The sequence below is a fragment of the Delphinus delphis genome, chromosome 2, assembly GCF_949987515.2.
Source record: "Delphinus delphis chromosome 2, mDelDel1.2, whole genome shotgun sequence".
In the NCBI taxonomy this organism is placed as follows: Eukaryota; Metazoa; Chordata; class Mammalia; order Artiodactyla; family Delphinidae; genus Delphinus; species Delphinus delphis.
The window spans coordinates 98,790,494-98,806,487 of record NC_082684.1 but is presented as its reverse complement, the minus strand read 5'-3'; the positions used below and the strand labels follow the sequence as shown (position 1 = coordinate 98,806,487).

Below are 15,994 nucleotides of genomic sequence, written 5' to 3'. Positions count from 1 at the left end.
CTTATGTGCATGTACAGTGATTCTTGAACAATGTGGGAGTTAGGGTCACCAGCCCCCCAACACAGTGGAAGATCTGCATATAACTTTACAGTTGGTCCTCCACATCTGCGTTTCCATGTCTGTGGATTCAACCAACTGCAGATCATGTAGTACTGCAGTAGTATTTATTGGGGGAAAAAAAATCCACGTATAAGTGGACCTGCACAGTTCAAACCCATGTTGTTCAAGGGTCAACTGTACATGCTTTTGTATGTTTATGCATAAGTGAAAGGAATGACAGGAAACAATATCGGGTTTGGAAGAGAGAGATTGGAATATTTTATATTATGAGGTATTTGTTCTACATGGGATATGAGGTATTTGTACTACATGTGAGTCAGAAAAATAAACATGGGGTTAGTTGTAAATGTATATTGCAACCACTAAAAAAAGTAAAAAAAAAAAAGTGTAATATGCTAAGAAAGAGAATTGTTACATATAAAGTTCTCAGTTAAAATGACAAAAGACAGAATGTGTGGAAGACAAATAGGCACAATGAACAAAGGTAACAAATAGAAAACAGTAACAAATCTGAGAGATACTAGTAATCCATCTATATCAATTACCTTAAATGTCAGTAGTCTATACCAATAAAAAGATGAGATTGTCAGAGTGGATCAAAAAACAAGACCTAACTCTGTGTTGTCTACAAGAAACCCATTTTAAATATGAAGACACACATAGATTGAAAGAAATGGGATACAGAAAGATATACCATACTAACACTAACCAAAAGAAAGTAGGAGTAGCTGTACTAATTTCAGACAGAGCAGACTTCAAAGCAAGGAATGTCATCAGGTATAAAAAGGGCCATTACATAATAATAAAGGGGTCAATACTCTTAAGATATAACATTCCTTAATGTCTCTGTGCCTAACAACAGAGTGTCAAGATATATGAGGAAAAACTGATAGAACTGTGGGGAGAAATAGATGAATGCAGTATTATAGTTGGAGACTTTTCACTCCCCCGTCAGAAATGGACAAATCCAGCAGGCAGAAGATCAGTAAGGACATAGTTGAATTCTTCACAACAATATCAGTGAATTGGATATAATTGATACCTATAAACTGTTTCATTCTATGACAGCAGAATACACATTCTTTTCAAGTTCACATGGAACATTCACAAAGATAGACCACATTCTGGTCTATCTTAATTAATTTAAAAGAATGGAAATCATTGCAATGTCTGCTGTTAGCCCACAATGGAATTAAACCGGAAATCAAAAACAGAAAGATAGCTCAAAACCCTAAAATACTTGGAAATTAAACAACACACAGGTCAGAGAAGACATCTCAAGAGAAAGTTTTTAAAGTTTTGAACTAAATTAGAATGAAAATACATCTTATCACAATGTGGGATGCAGTGAAAATAGTGCTTTGAGAGAAGTGTCTATAATAGAAAAGAGGAAAGATCTAAAATCCGCGATCTAAGCTTCTACCTTGGAAAGCAAGAAAAAGAAGAGGAAATTAATTCAAAGTAAGCAGAAGAAAAGAAATAAGAATTAGAACAGAAATCAATGAAATTTTAGGTAGGAAATCAATAGAAAAAATCAAAACAAAAGCTAGGTTTTTTGTTTTTTTTTGCGGTACGCGGGCCTCTCACTGTTGTGGCCTCTCCCGTTGCGGAGCACAGGCTCCAGACGCGCAGGCTCAGCGACCATGGTTCACGGGCCCAGCCGCTCCGCGGCATGTGGGATCCTCCCGGACCGGGGCACGAACCCGTGTCCCCTGCATCGGCAGGCGACTCTCAACCACTGCACCACCAGGGAAGCCCCCAAAAGCTAGTTTTTTGAAAAGATCAGTAAAATCAGAAGTTACTAGATAGGTTAACTAAAAAAAAAAAGAGAAGATACAAATTACTAATATCAGAAATAAAAGAGGGGCAATCACTACTGCTTCTGGACCATGAAAAGATAATAAAGGGATATTATGAATAACTGGTGAAAAAGTTGATAATTTGATAACCTAGGTAAAATAGACCAATTCTTTGAAAGGCCAGATCTGCCAAAAATCACACAAAAAGAAGTAGACAGGGCTTCCCTGGTGGCGCAGTGGTTGAGAGTCCGCCTGCCGATGCAGGGGACACGGGTTCGTGCCCCGGTCCGGGAAGATCCCACATGCTGTGGAGCGGCTGGGCCCGTGAGCCATGGCCGCTGAGCCTGCGCGTCCGGAGCCTGTGCTGCGCAACGGGAGAGGCCACAGCAGTGAGAGGCCCGCATACCGCAAAAAAAAAAAAAAAAAAAAAGAAGTAGACAATCTGAGTAGGCCTATATCTTTTAAAGAGATTGAATCAGTAATTAATAACCTTCAAACACAGAAAGAGCCATGCCCAGATGTGTTCACTGGCGAGTTCTACCAAACATTTATGGATGAAATTATACCTGTTCTCTGCAATCTCTTCTAGAAGGTAGAAGCAGAGACAATACTTTCTAGCTCATTCTTTGAGGACAGTATTACCCTAATATACAAATCAGACAAAGACAGTACAAGAAGGAAAAAAAACCCCAACAAAACTACCATTGGCCAATCTCATGAACATAAATGTAAAAATCTTCAACAAACTATTAGCAAATTGAATCCAATATTGTATAAAAAACGTTATATACCACGACTAAGTGGGATTTATCCCAGGTGTGAAAGGCTGCTTCAGCATTTGAAAGTCACCGTAATCTATCACCTCAACAGGCTAAAGAAGAAAAACCATGTGATTATTTCAATAGATGCAGAAAAGCATTTGACAAAATTCAACACCCATTCATAATTAAAACTTATAGCAAACTAGGAATAGACAGGAATTTCCTTAACTTGATAAAGACTATCTACAAAATCCCTACATTAACACCATACTTAACAGTAAGAAACTCACAGGTATCCCACTAAGATCAAGAACAATGTCCCCTGTCGCCATTCATTTTTAACATTGTTCGGAATTCCTAGCTAATGCAATGAGAGAAGACAAGGAAATAAAAGTATACAGATTTGGAGTGAAGAAATAAAGCTGTCTCTGTTTGCAGATGACATGATTGTCTATGAATAAAATACAAAATAAGTGACAAAAAACTCTTGGAAATAATTATAGCAAGATTGTAGGATACAAAGTTAATATACAAAAGTCTCATCACTTTCCTATATACCAGCAATGAACAAGTTGAATTTGAAACTAAAAACATGTTACCATTTACATTAGAATCCCCCAAATGAAATACTTAGGTATAAATCTAACAAAAATATTATTAAAAGATTTATTTGAGGAAAACAAGATTCTGATGAACAAAATCAAAGAACTAAATAAGTGGAAAGGTAACTCTTGTGCATGAATAGGAAGACTAATATTGTCCAGGTGTCAGTTCTTCCCAGCTTGATCTATAGATTCAGTGCTATCCCAGTCAAAATCTCAGGAAATAATTCTGTGCATATCGATGAACTGATTCCAAAGTTTGTATGGAGAGGCAAAAGACCCAGATAGCCAGCTCAGTATTGAAAGAGAGGAACAAAATCAGGGCCTGATACTACCCAACTTCAAGACTTGTTATAAAGCTATAGTAATTAAAAGTGTGGTATTGGTGAAGTAATAGCCAAATAGATCAATGGAACAGAATAGAGAGCCCAGAAATAGACCTACGTTAATATAGTCAGCTGATTTTTGACAAAGGAGCAAAGGCAATGCAACAAAGCAAAGTCTTTTCATCAAATGCTGCTGGAGCAACTGGACAACCACACACATACAAAAATGAACCTAAGCACAAACCTTATGTCCTTCACTAAAATTAGCTCAAACTGGGTCATAGATCTAAATGTAAAATGCAAAACTATCAAACTCCTAGAAGATAACAGGAGAAAACCTAGATGACCTCGGATATGGTGATGACTTTTTAGATAAAACACCAAGACATGACCCATGAAAGAAATAATTGATAAGGTGAACTTCATTAAAATTAAAAACCTTTGCTCTGTGAAAGACAGTGTCAGGAGAATGAGAAGACAAGCCATAGACTGGTAGAAATATATAAAGAAGTCTTAAAACTCAACATTAAGAAAATGAACAAGCTGATTAAAAAATGAGCAAAAGAATTGAAGTGATACCTCACCAAGATGATATACAGATGGAAGGTAAGCACATGAAAAGATGTTCAACATCATATGTCATTAGAGAATTGGAAATTAAAACAACATTGATTTACCACTATATCTATTAAAATGGCTAAAATCGAAAACACAACACCGATCGCTGATGAGGATGTGGAGCAGTAGGAACGCTTATTCATGGCTGGTGGGAATGTAAAATGGTGCAGCCACTTTGGAAGACAGTTTGTCAGTTTCTTTCAAAACGAAATATACTCTTAGTGTACAATTCAGCAGTCATACTCCTTGGTATTTACCCAAAAGAGCTGAAAACTTACTTACACACAGAAACCTATACAAGGGTGTTTATAGCAGCTTTATGCATAATTGTCAAAATACAGAAGCCACCAAGATGTCCTTCAAGTTGACTGGATAAATAAACTGAGGGACATCTAGACAATGGAACATTATTCGGGACTAAAAAGAAATGAGCTATCAAGCTATGAAAAGGCATGGAGGAACCTTAAATCCATTTTACTAGGTTAAAGAAGCCAGTTTGAAAAGGCTATATATCCTGTATGGTTTCAACTATATGACATTCTGGAAAAGGTAAAACAGCAGAGAAGTAAGATTAATGGTTGCTAGGGATTGTGGGGAGAGGGAAGGATGACTAGATGGAGCACAGAGAACTTTTAGGACAGAGGAACTATTCTGTATAGCATTTTAATGTCTTTATGCATATGTGAAAACCTATAGAATGTACACCACCAGCAGTTAACTATGGACTTTGGGTAATAACGGTGTGTCACTGTAGGTTTGTTGATTTTAAGACATGTGCCCTCTTGTTTGGGATGTTGATAATCAGGGAGGCTGTGGGAGTGTGGGGGTATGGGATTCTTTGTATTTCCTGCTGAATTTTGCTGTAAACCTAAAACTGCTCTAAAAAAATAAAGCTTATTAATATTAATACCTTAGAAAAGTTATTCCCAGATAACAGTACTGATGAACCTAGTGGCAGGGCAGGAATAAAGATGCAGATGTAGAGAACGGACTTGAGGACACAGGGAGGAAAGGGGAAGCTGGGACGAAGTGAGAGAGTGGCATGGACATATATACACTACCAAATGTAAAGTAGATAGCCGGTGGGAAGCAGCTGCATAGCACAGGGAGATCAGCTCGGTGCGTTGTGACCACCTACAGGGGTGAGAAAGGGAGGGTGGGAGGGGAGGCTCGAGAGGGAGGGGATATAGGGATATATGTGTACATAAAGCTGATTCACTTTGTTGTACAGCAGAAACTAACAGAACATTGTAAAGCAATTATACTCCAATAAAGATATAAAAAAAGTTATTCCCAGATGGATTAAGAAGTCAGTATTTAAAAAAAATTGTATAAAAGAGGAAAATACAATTGAATATTTTTCAGACTTGAGTGTGGAAGGACTTCTAATCATTAAAGGTGACCATAATGGGACTACATAGCTAGATTTCAACATTATAATTTCATTTGATGTTTACTAAAAGACAAAAGTATTTTGTGAATAACTTTAATATGTGAAGAAATTAATATGTAAATGGGAAAATAGCATGAATAGACTATCAATAAAAAGTAACTTCAAAAAAAAAAAAAAAAAAGTAACTTCAAATTGCTAGTAGAGTTTGGGAAAATTTTAACCTGAACTAAGTCACAAAGAAATGCACATTATACAATGAGATTAATTTTTAAATTTTATGCATTATTTGATGTAAATACTTTAAAATATTTATATATTTGTTAGATGACATAAAAATAAAACAAAAACTTGCACCCCTCCACCAGAGGGGTAAAAATCAGAACATATTTGATGCTGTGTATTCTCCCAGTGTGTTCCTCCTCAATGCAGCCTCTTTTTCCTGCCCCCCTCAACTATTCTCTTGTCCTATCATGTTTATCATTTCCTTGCAATAAAAAGTTTCCCCATATATGTATGTGTCACCAAAAACTCCTTGTTTGATTTTACTTATTTATAAGTTTTTCCTGATTTGCTTTCTCTTTTATCTTTTTTTCCCCCATTTGTAGCATTTGTATGATAGGAAACAAGGTACTTACATAGATGGAAGGGATTGCATTAAATTGGATTTGTAAGGATAGAGAATTACTGGTATTGCCTGGAGGCTTGCCAAAGTTACTTGGACCAGCTTACACCCATCAGAATAACTAGTGTCAAAAAACTACAAAATTATAAGTGTTGATGAGAATGTGGAGAAATTGGAACCCTTGTGCACTATTGGTGGGTATATGAAATGATGCAGCTGCTATGGAAAACAGTATGGTAGTTCCTCAAAAAATTAAAAATAGAATTGCCATATGATACAGCAATTCCACTTCTGGGTATTTGCCCAAGAGAATTGAAAGCAGGGTCTTGAAATATTTTGTATACGCATGTTCATAGCAGCATTATTCACAATAGCTAAAACGTGTCCATCCACAGATTAATGGATAAGGAAAATGTGGTATATACATGCAATGGAATATTATTCATCCTTAAAAAGGAAGAAAATTCTGCAGTACGCTACAGTATGGGTGGATCTCATGGACACTATGCTCAGTGAAATAAGCCAGTCACAGTTGGACAAATCCTTGATTCCTCTTCTTTGAGGTACTTAGAGTCATCACAGTCATAAAAACAGAAAGTAGAATCATGGGTGCCAGGGGCTGGGGTGGGTAATGGGCAGTTAGTGTTTAATGGGTATAGGATTTCAGTTTACAAGGTTAAATGAGTTGTGGGGATGGATGGTGGTGATGGCTGCACAGCAATGTGAATGTATTGATACCACCGAACTGTACACTTAAGAATGGTTAAGATGGTACATTTCATGTGTATTTTACCACAATAAACGAAATTGGTAATTTTACTGGGAAGTTTTTGGGTTTTTTTTTTTATTAAACTATAGAACTCTTGAGAATCACTGCGAGTCTGTCATATTCCTCAGATGTGTTGGAGCTAAAAAAAAAAAAAAGATTGAGGGCTATATTGTGTATCTCTACAAGTTTTCTGATCTTTCTTTTTGATGTCTTAATCTTTGATATAACATAAACGAAGGCTTACTCTGGGACTTTATTGTTTATATAATATAACTGGAAAAGTTTAATTTTATAAGTCTATATCAAAAGTTTATCATGTTCATAACTATGCTGTGCACCTTGGAAGACAGATGAAAAATAAGACACGTCTTTTCCTTACTTGAATTAATAAATTCTTTTTAGGAATTTAAAATTATTTGTACAAGGCAATACATTTGTAAGAGATGAATAAACAAATTACAGTTAGAAGACACAAGAGAATTGAGTATGATTCTTGTGAAAGCATTGGTCAGCAACATTTGCATCGTAGTAAGTCCTAGAAAGAACAGGGAATTTTTAGTAATTAGTAAAGGGGCAGGGAGAACATTCTAGACAGAGAGAACTGCTTAAACAAAGGGATAGAGTTATGAAGTTTGGGGACACATTTAGAAATTTTGAGTAGTTCAGTTTAGTAGAAATATAATATACATTCAGGTACAATAGACTAAAGTTTGGTTTGGCCAAAATAAATTAAAGGCCTTATATGATAAGCTGTAGGTGCCTAGAATATAAGAAACTAATTTTCTAAGATTTTCTTTTTATTGACAAACACCTAAATTACTCTCCTTATATCTAGCCACATTATTAATCATATTTACTAGCTAATGGAAGGATTTTTGTTTACCTTATTATTATATTCCCAGAGCATAGAATGCCTAACATGTAACAAGCATGCCTGAAATGAATGATTTTAGATTTCATAATAAAGGAGAATTTCAGTGATTGTACTTTAAAGAGATCTTGTCCTAATAAGTCAGGTTGTTTTTGGTACTTTTATAACATGCATCCAAGCTTCACTGTATTCACCTGACTTGGGTTTGCATCTTTGCAGTGTTCTATAACTATGAGCATGTTCTTTATGGTGTACCTTCATTACCAGGCATATCTACCTGTGTGACTCGGTGTAGGTAGATGTCAAAAATCTTTGGCTTTAACTTTACATCTGTTTTCCTGAAGTGTAGCATTGCTTAATTCTTTAATCTTGAGTTTAATCATTTCTAGGAATTAAGTGACATCACTTTTAGAATTTCTGCTACTAGTCTACTATATTCTTCTGGTTGTTATGTAAATAGTTATATTTGCTATTTATTTTAGTATTTGTAAATGTTAGCTTTGCCATTATATATCTTTGTATTTCTGAATAAACTATTCTTAACTTTATATGTATTTTGAAAACATCAGTTGAGTTATATATATGTCAACTGTACCTGTTTGTATTCTAGTGTTTGTTCCAAGGATTGTAATACGCATCCTTGATTTAACATAGTTTCTCTTGAATTAGTATAATAAATACCATTTCACATAAAACGTAAGAATTTACAATGATATAATTACTACCCCTTCCCCTCCTTTGTGCTATTGGGTTGTCATCTATATTTTACTTCTACATATGTTATAAACCTAATGATACCTAACAATTATTTTTGTTTGCTTTAAACAGCCAATTATCTTTTCAAGAAATTAAGAAATTTTGTATTTTCCCACATATTTACCATCTTGTAGTGTTAGTTAAGCTAGAAGTAGTATCTGTTTTGTCTGAATTCTCACAACATATATTTTGTACCATTTATGTCATATATGACATTACAGTTAGTAGTTCCATGTATATGTCAAATTGCCTTTGCGAGTTTTATGTTTTTTTCTGTCAAGGACTAGAGTTCATACATTTTAAAATACTTCATTGTGTTTAGCTATTGCCTTACACAAAATAGGCAACATTTTTTTAAGTGTGCAAGAATGACTGAAATTTTGTTCTTTTATCTGAGTATTTGTATAATCTGACAAGTTGTATTTTTACAGTTCACCATTAGATGTCACTTTCTAACATTTTATATTCTTACCAATAAATTCCATACCATATTGCTTATCAGATTTGGAAAGTTGACACTCCTATACAAGTGCACTTAAACTGAGAAGTTTCTGTACATTTTAAAGTGGTTACTTTCTAGAACAGAGACATTCATAAATAATAATTATAATTTAAAAAATCTCTTAATTTTATATTGAAGTCTATACTGAACCAACTAATTTTCCTTAAGTTTTCTTTAAAACTTGAATGCTGCTGTTGTTTTTGATTCTTAATTGTTTTGTAATTCTGAAAAGCACTTTCTTATTTCAGGAGCCTAACTGATCCTAGACTCACCAGAAGAGAGTCTCTAGTTAAGCTTTAATGGCAACTGCTGGTTTTATTTGGGTTTTTTGGAGAAAGAGGGAGAATTGACTTAGCTGTGAAAAGAAATGTAGAGGTGGAGAAAAAGATTCATGAGGCTCTCCTGGCCAGTCATGGAATACAATGAAGTGCTAAGAATGAATTTTCCTTTTTATTCTCTCCTCTTAAAAGATAGGAAAGGTCAGGTCAAGGAGATTTCAGCCATCCCCAAAACTTTGATGTTTACCTATGCCTAAGGGCCTCAACATCATAACCTGTATGATTTAGGGGTCAGGTGTCTTGGTGCCTAACAGGTCCCTCTGTGCCCAGTGGAGAGTCCAGGCGTGTGGCCTCTTCTTACAGTACCATCTCTCATCAGACATTCAGGCTGCGACTCCGTGTTTTCCCCCAGTCTTGCAAGGACACAGCTGGTGGCCATTTTCCTCAGTCTATTCAGAATATTGAAATTTGAATAAATTAGCAATGTTGTTTCCTAATAACATAATGAATGACCAACACCTCATCCAAGCATCTGAACATTTCTAATAATGTGGGTCCATCCATGTCATCCTCTGGTATACCAACCCCCAGCCTTTCACACCTCAGCCAGAAACAACTATTCTATATTTTCTGTTTATGGTTTTATTTTTTAAAAAAAGGAATGTTGTTTTCATTATCAGTATGTCTATATTGAATTAAAATATTTAAACCATGAGTATAATAAACTAAAGTACTTCTAATTCGGACATTTAATTTCCATTTTGCATTGATCTGTCAAATTACACACAATGTAATATCAAAAATGAAATTTTATATAGTAACACTTTTGCTTTATAATAAATTTTAAATGTATATTTCTTTGACATATTGGTATAAGATGGCCACTCATTCTTCTTGGGAAGACCTTTTTTACTGTTGGTCTTGTAGTGTCATTCTTTGTGAAGTAATGAAATGAGAAGTTTTATGGAGTAATTGGTGATGTGGATGGTAGAAAATAAAATAAAAAGTTGGCCATACTATATATTGAGGTGCTGAGAGTGTTACTTATATTGATGATAATTCATTTTGTAACCCGTGCTTTTCCCTTATGTTTTTGTATATTGCTACAGCTGAAGGAGTAAACAGGTCATGGCACGCTTAACAAAAAGACGGCAGGCGGACACAAAAGCTATCCAGCATCTTTGGGCAGCCATTGAGATTATACGGAATCAGAAGCAAATTGCCAACATTGACCGTATTACAAAGTAAGTAATTTTAAACAAAAAAAGTCTATGTAAAATTTTATATAAGACTTTGGGAGAAAAGGTCCAAAGATTATTTATTTATTTATTATGCTAATTAACATATATTACAAAGTACTAGATACTTTGCCTTACAGGAGTATAAAGTTGTTAGGGAAATAAATACTGAAACATACACAAGCAACTTGTGTTTAGAGGTTGTATAAATGAATATTAGATAAGTAAAGTATCAATGTGTACTATTTCCAATAGTACACTAATAGATTTATACTTCTCAAAAATTTTTTAGCTCTTGAAAACAAGTCCTTATTTAAGTCTTTTGTTAAAAAGGCTTTTAGTTAATCACTTGCTTTTATGTAAGCTATCTAAAAGTCTACTGTTCATTATTCATTTTAATGTATGAATAATATATGCTACCATATAGCTTGGTGTAGGTATAGTAACATCTTACTAGTTTGTAGCACACTAACCAAGAATTTTTAACAATTTCATTTTATATTTTAGAAGTTAGAGTAAATATATCTTCAGTTGACAGAAGAAAGTTCTTAATTTTCCAATGCTGTTTACCTTGGCAGTCCAAGATTCAGAATAGAAAAAAATCAGACTACTGTATGAATACTCTATTTACATGTTATGTACTAATTATAAGGAAGTCTTCAAATAGAACTTGATTTTGTTGTGTTTGGTATTTTTAAAGGAATAAAGTTAATCTTTTAAAATGTTTGATATTTTTTCGTAATTTAAATAGAATTTCTTTATACTTATTCTCCAACACATTCTTTAGATGCTACCTATAAAAATGGAAAACAGATGATTTACGAAAGCCCATTTAATTAAGTGCTTATTTTTGTCGTTATTAATAAGTAACAAAGTTAAGTATCAGATTTTTGTCACTTAGCCATATTCTAGTGAAGAAGATTATAAAGGTTACTTGAGAGGGAAGGGACATGAGAAAGAAAGATGATGCTGTATATTGCTTTAACTCTATATTTAACCCTTTGAATATTTTAAAGTTGTCCATGTACAACTCCTAGCTCCTATAGGTGAATAGAAGGGAAAAAAATAGGTAACAGCTATGTGGAAAATAAGAAAAAAATAAATAGTACATAATAATTAAATTACTTTTAATATTGGTGATATTGGAATAAAAGTTTTTTTTAACAACCTCAAAGGAAAAAAAGCCTTAAGGATTTTCCTGTGGTTGGGATTTTTAAAAAACCCATAGTTTATGTATATCAAAAATTACTTACAGAAGAATGTAGAAATCTTTGGATTTAATTTTTTAAATTAAAGTCATTTAATCTTGACTGAGCTATTTCAACTTTACAGGCTATTACTTCTTATTAATGCATGGCATCTTTCTCTGAAAGCTCTAGGGACATTCTCTAGGAAGCTGTGGGAATCTCCAGGTGACATGTATAGAGTTTGGCTGACAAGGTTGCTGATATGGGTGTCAGAGTAGTCTTTGGATGACTGTAACGTGTGTACATGTGTATACATGTTAAATTGTGAGCGATGCAGAGGCTGTTGACAGCACTGCACACCTCTTCTCGTTGTGCACAATGGATTGTCCATAAACATTCTCTCTCCTCCTTTCCTCATCAGTACAACCTTAAGGGTGCCAAGGCTTATTTACCTTTCTGTCCTAAGGTCCATCCATAGATCTTAAGATAGATATGAATAAATTCATTTACCTGCCAAATAGTCATTGTTTCATCAGTCTTATCTAAAGATGAAAAAAATACTGAGAAAATCAGAGGGTAAGTGTTTGAGTGGTTCCCAGTGTTTCTTCTGCCTCATCTCATCTGAGAGTATGTCATATTCCTTTTTATTACGGGGGTGCATTTAGAGCATCTTGTACTTCTTTCATAACACTAGTCACATATGTAATTATTTCCCTGCCAGACCGTCAGCCCTGGGAAGGAGCTGTCTAGATAATTGCCTAGCCCAGTGCCTTGGCTTCTCAGCAGTGTTAATTTCCTTGCTCGTAACCCTTGCCAAGGTAAGTTAGGAAGAAGAATTGGACCATGACAGGAAGTCAGATCTTTTGCTTTAAAGTCTAATAATCTTATTCTGTATTCTAAATAGGTAAATACTTTTCAAGCTTTAGATTAATTTTAAATCAAGGTACTCTGCTTAGTTACAACTAAGTCTGAACATAGAGGTATCTTTAATCTTTATCCAAATATCTTAAGTTACTGAAGGCTTTAGTAGAGTTGATGTGAAGAATGTATATGTAGTCATTAAGTTTCATTCTATATTTGACTGGTGAGTGACTCCATAAAAATACAAACTGTACAGCTTCAGTCACGCATTAAGTTTTGGGCTTTGGGGTCATGGCTCTTTATATTTTGAAGGCTGGCACATCCTAAACACCATACTTTACCTCTGTATAATGTTTTAGTTCTGCTTGTTTTTATTTAAAATGTCTTTTAAGTCACTTTTAATCTATAGGTTTCTCATTCATCTTTTTTTGTTGTTTTCCTTTGCAATTTATTTATCTAAGGACCTGGTTCATTTGCTCTGTTGTTTCCTATAGCCTGCCTTCACTGGTTTCATCCCTGTGGTGTACTTTAGCCTGCTGCTCATTCCTTTGCATCTCATGGAAATTAATAGTTGATCCTAAGGCTTGGGGGTGGGGGTGAGACTTCTTCATAGGTGGTGATGTGTTCTGCCCTCAGGAGGCCATAATGTATTTCATCTGGTGAGGTTAGTACTAAGCCTGGTATGCAGTGGCTAGATCCAATAATTCATTAAGGATTGCAAAATAGTGATAATCTAGTTTTATCTTTTCTTTTTTAACTGGAATAATTCTATAAGGACATAAACTTCCCATTATGTAGTATATGGTTATCATGTGTTATCGTTCATATCAGAAAGGTAGAATAACTGATTCTTTTATTTACCAGTTTTCACAATAGCATCCTCTAATGGCAACCAATTAGGTTTTTTTTTTTGTCATTTGGAATTCATGCGTTTCAATCCATTTGATATATATCAGTCTGTTTCTGATATAATCCCTATTGATGCTTAACTTTTCCCTTCTTTGACAATTTGGAGCCTCTTCACGTTGGCCCCTGAAGTTCCTCTCTGTTTTCTGACATGACAGAATTTTTTCAGGCTCATCTAGGACACACCCTGCTCCAGTCCTGGAACCACTGATTTCTCCAAGGGTCTCTGGTTTCTCGCAGTTAGAAATTATGTTTCAAGAGCATTTTTTGGCCTTCAGTGTGCTCATTGCTGCCAGGTTGGTCTCTCTTTCTAGGTCTTTTAGTGGACGAGTTAGGAAATACATATAATTGTAAAAGAAAAAAACTACATTATGAATTCATAATGATATTTTCCCCTTGAATTTATGGCTACTGGTTTTTACTGAGCTATCTAAAATCTTTAACTCCTTTCTTACACAGTAAGAGTCATGATTCTTTAGGACATCATGGATAATAACATTTTAGAATATCATGTAGTTACTCAATTGTTTCATCCCAGGCTGTCTGAGAATAATAGCATCAACACTTAACTAATAATACATTTCATGGAAACCATGTAAGTTGTCTTGCCCATCTTTAAACAGTTGTGCAAATTCTAAACTGTCACAGAAAATAGCAATTATGTATTATACTTTCTTCCTTACAACTGCCATTTAGTCTTACTTCTCCAAGTAAGTGTGTATTTCATGCTCACCACTGATATCTAAAGTTCATTCTCTAGTACATTCTTTAAAAAAAGTTTTTCACTTCCCCACCCCTGCAGTTTTATTGAGATACAGTTGACATATAACATTGTATTAGTTCAAGGTGTACAACATAATGATTTGATATATGTTTATATTGTGAAATGATTACCACAGTAAATATAGTTAACATCCATCACCTCTCCTAGTTATGAAATTTTTTTTCTTGTGAAGAGAACTTTTTATACTCTCTTAACAATTTTGTATTGTTAACCATGCTGTACATTACACACCCAGAACTTATTTATCTTATAACTGGAAGTTTGTGCCTTTTGTCCACCTTCACTCATTTTGCCCACCCCCAGCCCCTGCCTCTGGCAACCAACAGTCTGTTCTCTGTATCCATGAGTTTAGTTTTTTAAGAATCCACATATACGTGAGATCATATAGTATTTATCTTTCTCTGTCTGACTTATTTCACATAGCATAATGCCTTTAAGATTGATCCATGTTGTCACAAAATGATGGGATTTCCTTCTTTTTATGGCTGAATAATATTCCACTGTGCATGTATACCATATTTTCTCTATCCATTTGTCTGTGGATGGACACTTTGGTTGTTTCCATGTCTTGGCTGTTGTAAATAGTGCTGCTATGAACATGAGGGTGCAGATATCTTTTTTTTTTTTTTTTTTTTTTTTTTTTGCGGTACGCGGGCCTCTCACTGTGTGGCCTCTTCTGTTGTGGAGCACAGGCTCCGGACGCGCAGGCCCAGCGGCCATGGCTCACGAGCCCAGCCGCTCCGCGGCTTGTGGGATCTTCCTGGACCGGGGCACGAACCTGCGTCCGCTGCATCGGCAGGCGGACTCTCAACCACTGCGCCACCAGGGAAGCCCCGCAGATATCTTTTTAAGATAGTGATTTCATTTTCTTTGGATAAGTACTCAGGAGTGGAATTGCTGGATCATATGGTAGTTCTATTTTTAATTTTCTGAGGAAGCTTCATAGTTTTACATAGTGGCAGCTCCATCTAGTAGATTCATAAGCAAGACTTCCTGGGGACAAATATTTGAGTTCTTGCAGGTTATAATAACAGTTGGTCTGCAGCCTTTTTACTTAAAAGGGAATTTGGTTGGATATAAACTCCTTAGCTTTTATTTTCTTTCTCTGAGGTTCTTATATATGTTATCTATTCTGGCTTAAAGCGTTGCCATCAAAAAATCTGTTGACAAGTTGATTTTCTTTCTGTTGTGACTTTGTCCTTTTGCCTAGGTTCACAAAGATTTTTTTTTCTTTGAAGTCTAGGAACTTGACCGTGTCTCAGTGTTGGTCATTCTAGGTTGTTTTGTTGGGTATACAGTGTCCCTTTAATATGTTTTTTTGAAATATTGAAAATTTTACTTTAAAAATGATAACAGTTTGACCCTTGAGCAACATGGGTTGAACCGTACAGGTCCACTTATATGCGTATTTCTTTCAATAAATACACACCACAGCACTACGTGATTCATGGTTGGCTGAATCCAGATGTGAAACCGCACATACAGAGGGCTGACTGTAAAGGGAGACAGAGATTTTTGACTGCGTTGGGGGTGAGGCGGACTCTAACCCCCGTGTTGTTCAAGGGTCAATTGTATATATATCATCCATGGACTTTTATTATCTTGTTTAGTTGTCATTTATTGGGACCTTCTCTTATACTGTGTTGGTTTCTTTTCCTATC

The 15,994-nt window shown here is 35.0% G+C and overlaps 1 protein-coding gene across 12 annotated transcripts in view; it reads left to right on the top strand.

The window, feature by feature from the left end:
• ZMYND11 (zinc finger MYND-type containing 11) overlaps window positions 1-15,994 on the top strand; it is a 137,972-nt gene that overhangs the window by 44,810 nt on the left and 77,168 nt on the right. For 10 of the 12 annotated variants that reach the window (XM_060005267.1, XM_060005276.1, XM_060005274.1 and 7 more), the window contains exon 2: window positions 10,467-10,601. In XM_060005267.1, the coding sequence (XP_059861250.1) occupies window positions 10,486-10,601 (116 nt within the window). In that variant the 5' untranslated portion in view covers window positions 10,467-10,485. Of the gene's footprint in view, window positions 1-10,466; window positions 10,602-15,994 lie in introns of those variants that run through there. The other 2 variants (XM_060005271.1, XM_060005277.1) reach the window with 2 other exon arrangements.